Source organism: Myzus persicae, unplaced genomic scaffold (assembly GCF_001856785.1).
Source record: "Myzus persicae strain clone G006 unplaced genomic scaffold, MPER_G0061.0, whole genome shotgun sequence".
Lineage (NCBI taxonomy): Eukaryota > Metazoa > Arthropoda > Insecta > Hemiptera > Aphididae > Myzus > Myzus persicae.
The window spans coordinates 448232-461466 of NW_019101235.1; the positions used below are offsets into that span (position 1 = coordinate 448232).

At 28.4% G+C, this 13235-nt stretch overlaps 1 protein-coding gene across 1 annotated transcript in view; it reads right to left on the bottom strand.

Moving 5' to 3' along the window:
- The window catches only part of LOC111028294 (transmembrane and TPR repeat-containing protein CG4341-like), a 295701-nt gene extending 282940 nt beyond the window's left edge, over nt 1-12761 (bottom strand). Inside the window, exons 1-2 of the mRNA XM_022306883.1 lie at nt 12273-12761; nt 4057-4177 (exon numbers count right to left, since the gene is read on the bottom strand). Coding sequence (XP_022162575.1) covers nt 4057-4142 — 86 coding nt within the window. The 5' untranslated portion in view covers nt 4143-4177; nt 12273-12761. The remainder of the gene's footprint in view (nt 1-4056; nt 4178-12272) is intronic.
- Between the last annotated feature and the right edge of the window lie 474 nt (nt 12762-13235).

Here is a 13235-nt window from a genome sequence, read left to right on the forward strand (position 1 = left end):
ATATGTAAAAGGTTTAATTCACAGTACCTAGTCTCTAATATGAGCACTAAGATTCTATATAACAAAACAAATACGAAACGATGATTGAAACTGGTATTTTTTTTTTTAAGTAAACTTATAAAATATTAATTAAACATAAATAGTTCAGTGAAAATTATCTTCAAAAGATAAATTAAGTCAACGTGTTTATTAGCCAATACAACAGGGCAAACGAATTTATAAAATCAATAAAAATGATATTTAACAATATAGATTTAAAATTTTTATTTCACCAGATTTGTATACAATACTTCAAAATACAGATAAACCGTAGTTATTTTTTATGTTTAGTTCTTACTTCTTATGTCAACCAACATTGTAGACAGTAGAAAATATGTAAAATCGAATAATCACAACGTGTCGAGTAATACATGTATCGTATTATAATTCAAAATTAATCCAAATTGAATTTAGGTTAAATTCTAATACGTATTATTATGTATTTTGTTTTGATAAAAGTTAACACCATTGTATTATTATAAAATAAAGTGCCTACTTTAGATTCATAACGGATATAATATCATAAATAATTTTAAATAGATCTTGTATAGATAAATATATTTTTACTATTTTAATTTGTATTGGTAAAAATGTAACTTAACAATTAAAGTAATTGGGAAACTACAACAACAAAAATAAATTCCAAGTAGATATTAAAGTTATTTGGATGTTTATTAGCGTTAGAAATGGATCAATTCGACGTTGAACTTACACGCGTTGGCATATCCATAAGTACGTTATTGTTAGGGATATCATTATGGGTTCGGCCATCATGTAGAAATGATATTATTTTTTTTTAGTTTCTCCTCTCTTCCTCTATTTTTATATTGTACGACATCAACGAAAAGGATATGCCTCGTTAAAATGGAAATCTTCCTTGAATTTTTTTTTCTTACTCGCGTTCAGTCGTTGTATCATTATTATTAACATCAGTGTAATATTTCCCTCGAATTTCTCTATTATGTACGTCCATATACAGTGAAATAATATTACTTATCTACTTATAATAATCAATAAAAATACATAAATAAATATCTTCTTCTTCTTTTCATGTCGGAATAAATAAATGTGACATTTAAAATAAATATAGTACATTATATATTGGATGAATTCAATTTTTCAAAAATCAAATGCAAATAATATTGAACCACAAAACCATTATTTTAGACTGAGGGAAGCGTGAATGCGTATTGTTTTTATCATGACATGTGTGGTTTTTTATTGGGTGTGTCTGACGTCACCATTAAGAGCAGCAAAAACTAAAAATGCTCCAATTTTCAACTTTGAGGGTGGTTTCTGATAACAAATTAGATCTAGTTGGTGACTGGCGATGTCAAAAGTATTTTGAAAACGAATAACAGTAAAGGCTCCAAAAATCCAAATTGTCACTAAATTGAGTATTAGCATTTACTAGACATAATATAATTTTATAATAATCTATTCTTATGTATCTTATATATGACAGTTTTATAGTACTTTTAATTCAATTTATACATAATATTTATATTGTAAGCCTTTTTTATTTTATTTTTTATTCATGCATAGTTAAATTTTTGTTTTTGAATAAAAAAATCTTGAATTAAGTACAAATTTTTTCTCATAAATTGTTTTTAATGAATAATAAAATATCTAAAATACATACATTTTATACAATCGCGTAAATTCAAATTTTTACGATAAACGTCAAAATCACAATAACATGTAAATTATTTTTCAGTCAAATATCTATAATATTTTCAATTGTAATAGCTCAGACTTGAAAATATTAGGTAATTTACGATATAGTGCAAATAAAAATACATAACGTTAATGTTAATTTTTTTTTCTATCGAATTTTTATTTTCTTTGAAATTTGATATCTAAACAAAAAACGACTATACTATTTTTTTGTATTTAAAAAAAAATATAATTTTTGGAGACCTAAAAGTATAATAATATAATATATCGTAGTTTACAATCATTGTTTAAGTGATATGAACAATTAATTTTTCAAAATATTTAGGTGATAAAATAGAATATTTTAAAGTTATTTACGGCATAAACCTATTTACACAGTTATCTACGATATTCTAATGTTGACTTAACTTAATAAAAGATAATAATACATAGAACTATACAACATATTTGAATTGTTTTGGAAAAAAATAAGTTCAATGTACCGTATAAATAATATAAATAATATATACACTTTTTTTTACTAAACTTAATTGTTTTAAGTATCTTGGTAAATTTTAATCTCATAAAAATTTAAATACCTAAAAGTTTTCATATTTCAATATTATTGTTGAATGTTGACAATTTAAAATAAATAAACTTATTATTAACTTTTAAATATGTATAATTAAAATCATTCTTCTCAGAACTACAAGTCCTGTGATCACATTGTTTAAGAGTAAAAAAATAAATGTCAATGCTTATTATCTGGCAAAATGTAAACAATTGTCCATTTTAACATTAAAAAATATTATTTAAGAAAGAAAAATCGAAGTTGTAACTAGAGCATACCTCATATACCTACTGATAGTTTTTACGAGCTGCAAACTCATGTAGATTCACGTTCTGTTCAGAAGAGGAGGGTTGGTTGATATAATTGAGAGCAGCGAACGATATCTATAGATAACCTGATAACGTTTTGCTCACCATTAAACAATAGTTTTTATGTTTAATTGATTATATAAAAACAGTAAACGTGCATTGAAAAAACGCAATTCCTAATGGTATTAAAATCGTGGATAACTGTAGACTCTTTGGCCTTTGTAGTAGATTTTGACTGCCTAATCAAACGAAACATGTAATTATTATTTCGAATTGGACACTATAGCGATATTGTTTCGTAGTGTGTCTAGGTCCTCGACAATTATTCCCTTTACCGGAAATGACCAATGACAGCACACAGAGATAGTTCACCACTGTTCGTACTACCCACTGTAGAGATGCATCAAAAAGAATATAAAATGAACATTGGGATAAAATGTTATTACAAATAACGGATTTCCAAAATATTTTTGTAGCGTTATTATATGCTTTTATGTAGAATAAAATTTAACCAAAACAAGGACTTTGTTGGGGTAGTAAAATTTTAATATTACTAAAATATCATATTTATAAAAAAATTAACTAATCATATTTCCAAACGTGTTATAACTGTTGTATGTTATATTCACATATAGATAAACCCGGTACACCAATAAATAATAGTACTTCATAGTGGTTAATGAACCATAGTTTACTATGGTAAGATCATCTGTATGATCTTAAATTTACAAGTATTTTTAAATAGTTAAATTATTTTTTTAATTTCGTATTCTTAAAGAGCTTTTAACCGAACTCTTTTAATAATCCTTTAATTAAGTCATAATTTATTGAATTTAAAATTCAAAATTTGTTGCCTTTATTTTATTTTTTTTTTTTAAAAAAGCTTTAATTCATTTAAATTTAAAATAATCATTCTCAAATATTCGTTAACCCAGAAAATTCTATCATATTTATGTAATATAGAATTTGTATACATTTATGTAATATGCCTTCATACAGTTATTTCCATAGTCCTATTTAAAATATATTCCTTTGAAAAGCAATGTTTGTTTTAAGTTTATAGTGTAGTTTAACCGTCATTCATGTTCATGTTTATATTATTAGATTCTGTATTATACTCTTTACTTATTCTTTGTATAAAAACATTTGCCAACATCAATAATAATTAAAATAATAATTATTATTAGTCAAATATGTAAATGATTGGCAAACAACAATAATAGTTCATTTGAAAGAGGAACATACTTCACACACATGGACAGTTAACAATCAACAGCACCAGCGAAATGTATAATGTGTCGAAGTTATAATTTTAAACTTGATGTAAATGATTAACAGTTGCTGACGCACACTATTCTAATTTCTAAGCAACCATTTTTGTTTACCCGAAAATGGTTACAAATTTTTCAAAATTTCACTCATTGTTTCAAATATTTAAACGTAATTAATTATTTACTCTCAAAAAACTGACTGAAAAATTACCTGTCATCATACACGAAGCCAGCTTTTAACGTATTGTAGTTGACCAAAAATGCCAAAGCCACGCAAGCCGAACTACCTGCTTCCATTGCTAAATCTTGATGAAGAATTTACCGATAATAACCTGGAAAAAAAGATACAGTCGTCAATATCACAGTATTATGTATAAAAATACATAGTTATAATTTAAAACAGTTTTATATTATATGTGTTAAATAATAGCTGAATAATCGGAAAATACCAGATGTTCTTTGATGTTCGAGCACTCTACTATTTTTGTTGAATTATATATATTATTTTATGTTTTAAGTTTTTCTTAAAATCAAATTTAATTATATTCTAAATGATAGTAATAATATTATAATAAGATAAATATTATAATTGTGACCATTTTATATTCAGCATAAAATATATAAATTACATAATATGGTATAGGTACTACACTGCATGATAAGACACTATAATGTACGAGTATAAGTATAATTCAGTGCAATTTTTACTGAAGAGAAAATAATCGTATTAACAAGACCAATCAATTTTATTATTTAATCTTAGATCAAAAAAAAATATTAACATTGAAGCTTAAAGTTTAATTTAAGTAAGTTACAATGGCATTTATATGCATAAACTCAATGAAAATTACATTTTTTTTTTAAATTCATATTTGTAGAGTTATTTAATCGGAAGTAAATACAATTTTGAAAAATTATTTAGTCTATTGAATTTTTACTGTTTTACATTAAAAATAAGAGCTTCATAACATAACTTCTTCAATTTCTTTCAGGGGTACTACTCAACTACAATCTAGTTGCCCAGCTAATGTAGGATTGTTGTAAAAACCTAAATTCTCAAAAAGTAAAAAAAAATTAAATTAGGGGATATCAGACATCTGGTCGGATTATTTAAAATGATGAGTATCTCTATTTTCTCCGCGTTCCTTCACTAATTACTTAATTTGAATAAAAAACAACCAGAGACGTTAGAAATCTTCTCAAATAACGTTATTATAAGGCAACTGACAAATAGAGTTTAAGATCAGATTTCGGCAAAACCTTTTGTTCCTTTGAAATGGTTTCTAAAGGAAAGACTGGAGTCTCCAGTTACTCTATAACTTATTCATATCAAAGACGGACTAAACAAATAATAACCTTATGTCTGTTCGTTGTATAGATATATCTCAATAACACTAACACTTTAAAATACCAATTATATGACTCGCAAATTCTAAAAACAAGTTATTATAAAACGAAAATTAATATTTACAAGATATTATTTTTAATATTGTTTCAATCTTAGTATTTGCAATTACTTGTAAAAGATACTTATCTATCACAAACTCTCTCATGAAGTATACTATTGGTGATTGTATTGTTCATTATAATATTTTAATAGTTGTATACATGAAATAAGAACAATTAATATTTTATAAATAAGTACGTACTGATTATAAAGCGTACCCACTGTTTTAGCTTTAGTTAATTGTATGTCTATACTCTAATTCAAATATAGTCATACAGGTATAAAGCTTAAAAATATTTTTTACAATATAAAAAGAATTTTTTCATGATTTATTTTACTCAACTGTGTAGAAACAAAAGATTATAATGCAAAATATCATATTTATTAAAAAATATTTTGAACTTGAATATCAATTTATTTCATTTTCCTGTATATATTTAGCCTATAAATAATACCTACTATAAATATGATATTCATAAAAACACATGACATTAAAGTTTTCTAGTGTATGTAAAGGTATGTAAAAATAATAATTATTTAGTTTATAAATAATACAATACAAAAACTGTTAATTAGTATGAGTACATTTCAAAATATATTATATTTATTCTGGTATATTTTGATTAAACATAATGTCAAAAGTTGGGCACTCGTCTCATGTTGTACATATGAACTCAACATGTAAATACTTAACTAGTTCATTATAATTATTATTTTCAATTTAAAAGTGAATCACGGTTTTGAGCTAATTTGCTTCATCAAATAGTTAGTTGATAAAAAGTAAGCAAGAATCTTATACCGTTAAATTGTTTTCTTAAGTATTAAATTGTAGTTTTTAATTTAATATAAAATTTTTAACTAGAAATTTATATGTATAAACCATTAATACCTACCTTAATTTCAATTTTTTTGTACATATTTACAGTGATAGTGTATTAATATTAAATGTTCAAATTACTCTGTTGTTTTTTGGACTTGTTCATTACTTATTTACTAAATTAAATAAATTTGATTTTTAAAAGTTGCCCTATTTTAGGAAAAATACAAATAATAATATTAAACGAATAATTAATCATATTCTGTAAGGAAGTATGACCTATAACTAATAATATTTAAAAATACTAATATACTATCCAAATTTAAATTTAAATATTATAAAATAAACAAACAATATTATAATAACTAGAGTATGTTTATCGAGATATAATAATTTTATGTTACCATCTCAATAAAGAAAGAAAAAATATTATATTATGATATTTTAACTTTACAATATATGGATTAGACCAGCAGTCCTTAAACTGTGGTCAGTGGCCCCCCAGGGGTCCATGACACTCATGCCCGAGGTTCATGGCACCTCTGTCTAAAAATAAAATATTACATTTTTATAAAAAATTATGTTAAAAATAATGATAAATATGTATGTTTTTATGAACATATACGTATGTGATTTGTATTATATGAAATAAGTATTAAAATATTGATAATGATAACATGAGATATTTCGCAAAAAAACAGATATTCGAAAGAAAATTGGTAGGCGGTCCGTGATTTCTAAAAGTCTTCCATCACGGGTCGGTGTTCAACAAAAGTTTAAGAACGGCTATATTAGACTATATACGACCATGAGATTGTTACCTATTACGATGTATTCGACAATCCGGGGTGGTGGTGGTAGGTTAGGTTCAGAGAGGCGCTTATATTGTTGTCTACCTCCACGAATACATTCGACGGGCACATATTATTATTATTATTATTATTATTATTATTATTATTATTATTATTATTATAATATTCTATTGTTATAGCTCGCTGGCTGCCGACGGGGGTGCGATGATATTATTAGACGTAGTCGTCGCCGTCGTCGTCGTCAGTAAAGGCCGCCCGCGGCAGTGGCAAGCGAATAGTAATCAACTTTTATCGGGTCCGACCGACCCCCGTCAAGAATTCCCGTAACGTTTTATCCTTCACCAACACCCCCTCCCACTACCCAAATCCTTTTCACGAAGCCGTATATCGTTCGTTGTACAACGGGATACAATGTACGTAAAGGATAAACGCGGCAAGTGTTATAGCCTTTACCTCCGTTGCGGGGCTATAACTACCAACCTACTACGCTACGCTGCGCGCTGCACTGTCAGTGGCGCATTTACGCGGATAAAGGGGTTGTGGGGGGGTTTTGATACCCCTTCGATATTAGCCCGACTACCTATTATATTATTATTATTATACCAGATGATGTTTAACGTGGTGGATGCATTATCGTTATTCCAAAAACTAGTAACGTTTTTGAAAATAATTTTAAGTCTGTTCAGTCTGTCTAATTTCAGTTTTCTGAAAGAAAAATAGTTTTTTATTATCGTTATCATTTTACATTTTCACTTTTTTTAATGACAACATGAATTTCATATTTTTTATACCTATTCCGAATTTTTTTTTTTTGTATAAATTCGATGTATATTTATGTTTAATTTTGATGATTTAAAATTTATTTACAATCAAAATAGTTTTACAGCTTATATACTATTTAAGCTTAATGACATACAGAGCAAATAATCAGCCATGCCACCTAAACTGGTACTTTTTAATTATTACTGTTTTGAATTTCCTTTTTATTCTTAGTAGGTCTTTTGGTCGATATTTGTTTAGTCTCCTATGTACATTACTCGCAAGATAGAAGAGAATTTTCAATTAGTGGATTAATATAAGAATTTGAATTAGTATACAATTTAGAGTTATATAATTTGGAGAATTGATCGAGGGTTGGCATTTTTAGGTCTTTATGAAGATTTTTGTTGGTGATATACCAAGAAGAGGATGTTATATGTCGCAACCAGATAGATTGAAATGCCTGGAACGTTTTATAGTTTTTTATAGACCAAAATACTCTGAATAATATTCTGCTTCGGAATATTATATTAAACATTTATGTTGTCATTCAAAAAAGTGAAAAACTTACAAAAATGAAAACGATGAAGAATAGTAAAAAATAATCTTGTTTCATAACGACTTGAAATTATGTAAAAGAAGTATTATCAAAAACATTGGGGTTTCCAGAAATAAAAAGTGCCTTGCGTTAAATGGATCGCTCTGTATACATAATAAGTGTGAATGTGTTTTATTAATTTTAATAATATGACTCAGTTTTGATATTTATCTTTATCGATGTCAAATAATAAGATGAAAAATCCTAAATACGTTTTATACCACCGAAGCTAATTTCTATAACGTAGTCGTGCGACGCAGAGATAACGTGAATTTAAATAGCAATGCACCACCGCCTTACACTACCACCATCGACATTAACCAAAGCGTATATTATTATATTTGGGCGGTTGAGCTTAGGCATAAATACTCTTTCTCCGTTTACCAAACTTTCGATCCATGTCTCTCTTTCTCTTCCCCTCTCTCTCTCTCTGTCTGCCTCTCTGTAGTACCCTACTCCTCACTGCAGCCGCTTTTCTGTCATGATTTTGCCTCCGTAAAATGACAACTATAATCCGTTAAAGGGGACGATATACTGTGCTATATACTGGCCGGAGGGTTGACAAAGAGGGTAGGTATGTAGACCACCCCAATGTAAACAATTTCCCAAACGATTCGCTTAAAATAATATTATGTGAAAAAGAAAGCAAAACCAAATAATTTATAACAGTTTTTCATATAAAGTCAAATTTACAAATAACCATTTATTGCCGACCTACGTAGAGCTATATAATATATAAATCGATATTTAATACGACCATTTATATCAGCGTCCAGCCTTAATAACATCGAAATTGCATATATTGCATAAATATTTCATACAAATATTGTCCGATGCTGTTTAACTAAACATGTCTTGCAATTTGCAAAATTCTCAAAAACAAAAGGTTTACCATGAGTGTACACAACAAACACTTGAAATAAACTTAAAAACATTTAACGTTTACCAGGCGCATGATTCTAGAAAAGCTTCAAAATTAATTGATAAAAAAATTAGCTAAAATACCTAAGGCGTAGCACTCTTCATGAATACATAAATTAATTTTTGAAAACAATGATATAAAAAAAAAAGTTCTCCATAAAAATGAATGATCCATCACACCAATGCTTAACAACGTAATATACCTGTGTCCTATAATTCTATAACACGGTGTTAGTTATTAGTTATTCTATAATAATATAATGAATAAAAAGTCTAAAGCCCAAGCCCAACTAAAATATTTTTATTTGTATCATGTTTAATCCGAAAATTAAATGCACGTATATAATAGGTAATATTATTTATTCATTCACAAAATAACAATTTATAATTATTTACTTTTAAAGGGTGCCAGTGCCGGTTTTTCCAGATTTCTGCAATTCTATAAAATTTGAACATTTAATTTTTTATTTTAATTACTACCTTAATTATAATAATTTTCCACTAATCTACTGTATTATACCTATTGAGGGGAATGGGGTTGATATTGTGTATTATATCAACGAAAATGACTTCACAGGAAAAACTCTCCACAGAATAGTAAGATTTTGTTAATTTTTGTTTTATTTAAAAGAAGAAAACATTTTTCAAGTCGGATCAAAGCCCGAATTTTTATTTTACTTTAAATATCGCTAGAAAAATACGTTTGAAAAAGAACAAATATTGTGCATTATTCAAATGCATTTTTTAGCTTCTAAAGTTATAATTTTGAAAATTTGGCTTTGAACTGGCCTGTAAAATGTTCTTTTCTTTTAAATACAAAAAAAAAAAATTAACTAAATCAGACTATTTTACAGGGCCATGAGAGTTTTTCCTGTAAGACATGTTTTTGTACTAAAAAACGCACCAGCCCCAACACCCTTCAGTGGTCTCGTAATCATTACGTATACTATAGTAAAATACTGTATTAAGTGTTTTATAAAATGATAAGTTTATCCCGGAAGTCTGGAAATACAAAAAAAAAATCAATATTATAATTTATAATCTATTATACAAGACATATAGTTAAATACTTACCAAAAATCTTATTTATTAATTGAATACTTAAATAAATCCGAACAAAAACAATTTCGTCACCTATGTATTAGACGATGCAACGTATAATAGTCTAAGTATTAATTTATTTTAAATTACTGTTTATGGATCTAGAGTGTTATTTTAGTTTTAAATTAGATTTGTAGTTACTCTAATTCTACCACAAATATTCATTTCAGTCTTGTTTTGTTTTTATTTCAAAAAGTTTTTTAATATATTTTGTGACTGCTATATAATACACAAAGTATTACAAATTTCTAAATAAATTGAGATTAATAGAGTAGTTAAATAATCGTTATGCGCCTCTGTGTTGAAGAATAATATTGTACATTGACCAATTAATTTTTTTCTTCAAATTACATCTGTTTTGTCAATGCTTATAGTATACATTACATTCTAATTTATTGATAAAATGCAAATAACTAACTATATATATGTTATTGGAAACTTAATAAAACATGTTTATATTATCAACGGAGTATTTAGGCACAGTCCTAGAGCTGTCACATCTTGGGGGGGGGGGGACTTTGGCTATTACCGAATAAACATTTTCAACAGAATGCATCTATTATCTATGCACCTAAATATACATTTTAAATCATATTTACAATTCTAAAACAAAGAAACTAAATGCCTTTCTCCTCATAAATAATGTATATTAATAATATAAGATAATCTTACGGACTTATATCCTGATATAGATAGGGGACTTCGAACACATATTTGTACACAAAATTCTTACTTTACTACCTACTCAACGTTCTTTTTCTTGAATTTAAACCGTGGGAATTTAATTCACGCTGATGAAAAATTAGAAAAAACAAGTTTTAATTTTTAATTAATTTCTAAATTTATTAAAAATATAAAATATATTTTTTTATTATTTATCAGAAACTAGCATCTATAGTTACTGAAACGGATTACTGTATATAATGTACAACTTAATAAATATTAGTATTAATTATTTTTAATTATTACAGATAATAGCAGATCTTATGAAATATGTAGGTATATTTTTATTAATATAAGTTTGACAAGAGATGGGGTGAATAAGACGGTGAATTGGCAAGTGCCTAACTTAAATGATCCACTGCATATATTATTATATTATATAAGTACTAAATTGTATTTAAAATTAATACATTTTATCATTGACTTCATAAGTTAAAAGTTAAAACCATTTCAAATATAATATTCCGCCAATAAACTTAAGTCTATTAGCCACATATTATTTTACGCATACTAGGTACGTTCATTAGATCCCTTTGTTCGAAACTCAAATTCCCAAACTAACAATTCCCAAAGCAATAACTAAACTTAGTTGTACATATTTCAGTTGTTCTTCGTATAAGATTAAAAACCAAATATTGTTATAATAGATGACATAAATAGATAATCTCATTTTTTTAAAATAAAACAGGTGTTTATTTGTTTAACTTAATTAGAGTGAATAAAATGTACGTTGTATCAAGTTATGATGTATAGGACACAGGAGCATAAAATTCTAAACACATTTTCTTTATTCAAAATTAACTTTTAAGAACTTTTTTAAATACAAAAAAAAATTTTTAATCCAAATTTGATACCAGTCGACCATCACAAAAAAAAAATCATAATAATAACAATGAACAATGATAATTGATTGGCTACACTTTCAATTTATATCACATAATATAATTATTAAGTACTATTTTTTAAATAAAGTATAATATCCTGTATACTTAGGAGGTACTTATTGGTCGTCGACAAGGTGTTTAATAACAGTATTATATAGGTTTTTGTGTGTTTCAATTTTCACACAGCTAATGATAGCATTTAAAAACATAGATTCGTAGTTGATCGGCAGACGTTAGTTTTTAAAATACAATTTTAGCCCAGTAGGACTTGTACAGATTTTTGACACGACACGCGTCGTCCAATATATACACAATAATATATATATATATAAATATATATTATAATATGCAGCTACTACACTTACAGGGAAAACGCAGATTTCCGGTATACGACGAGTTACCGGATCGGCGGTCTACTCAAATCCATCGCGAAAAATCGCACTGACGCACATGGAAACCAAAATAATATCGTTGTTATTCTAAACGGGTGGTGTGAAATGTACCCGCGGCGGACACGCGCGCGAAGTCGTCTGCCTCGGGGACGCAGCCCCCGAAAGAACTGCACCGCAAACGGAACCGATGCGAAAAAAAATATGGTATCAACGGCGATGATGATAAAAAATATTTGAATATCGATAGCAACGACGTGTTATTAAAAGTACGACTGCTCTCGTGCTCGGGCGTGAAATACGCCGTGACGATATCGCGAGTCCCGGAGACAGCGAGCGTCTGTGGTGTCCTCGGTAAAATGACGACGTCGTTGTCGTCGTCGGCGGCGGCGGCGGCGGCGGTGGCGGCGTCGGCGTCGGGTTGCGCGCGGTAGCGATACCGAAACGTTACTAACGCGCGCGGTCGTGCCGTAACGGTGGTGCCGGCGGTGGTGGCGACGACGGCGATCCCTCTACGAGCGCGCCACGGCTGTTGCGGGCACGCGGCGCGCGCGAGTTGCGTCGTTATACGCGCGTGCATTGTAGAGGGATCACATACGTGTGGACGACCCACCCCTCGAATATTATTATATTTTTGCGTTTAGAATACGTACACGATGTATGTGCGCCTGTTAGTGTGTGTGTGTGTGTGTGTGTGTGTGTGTGTGTGTGTGTGTGTGTGTGTGTGTGTGTGTGTGTGTGTGTGTGCGATGCAAATGGAGAGAGGAGAGGGAGAGAGAGAGAGTATAATATGACGTTCCGAGAGGGTAGTCGGACGGCAGAGGGGGCGAGTGAGAGAGGAAACAGTCGTCAATGCTCTTTCAATTAAAAATTCTAACATAAAAGGGAGCATGCTAAACGATGTAATCCGAACCCCTATTGTATGCGTGCACTCTGCAG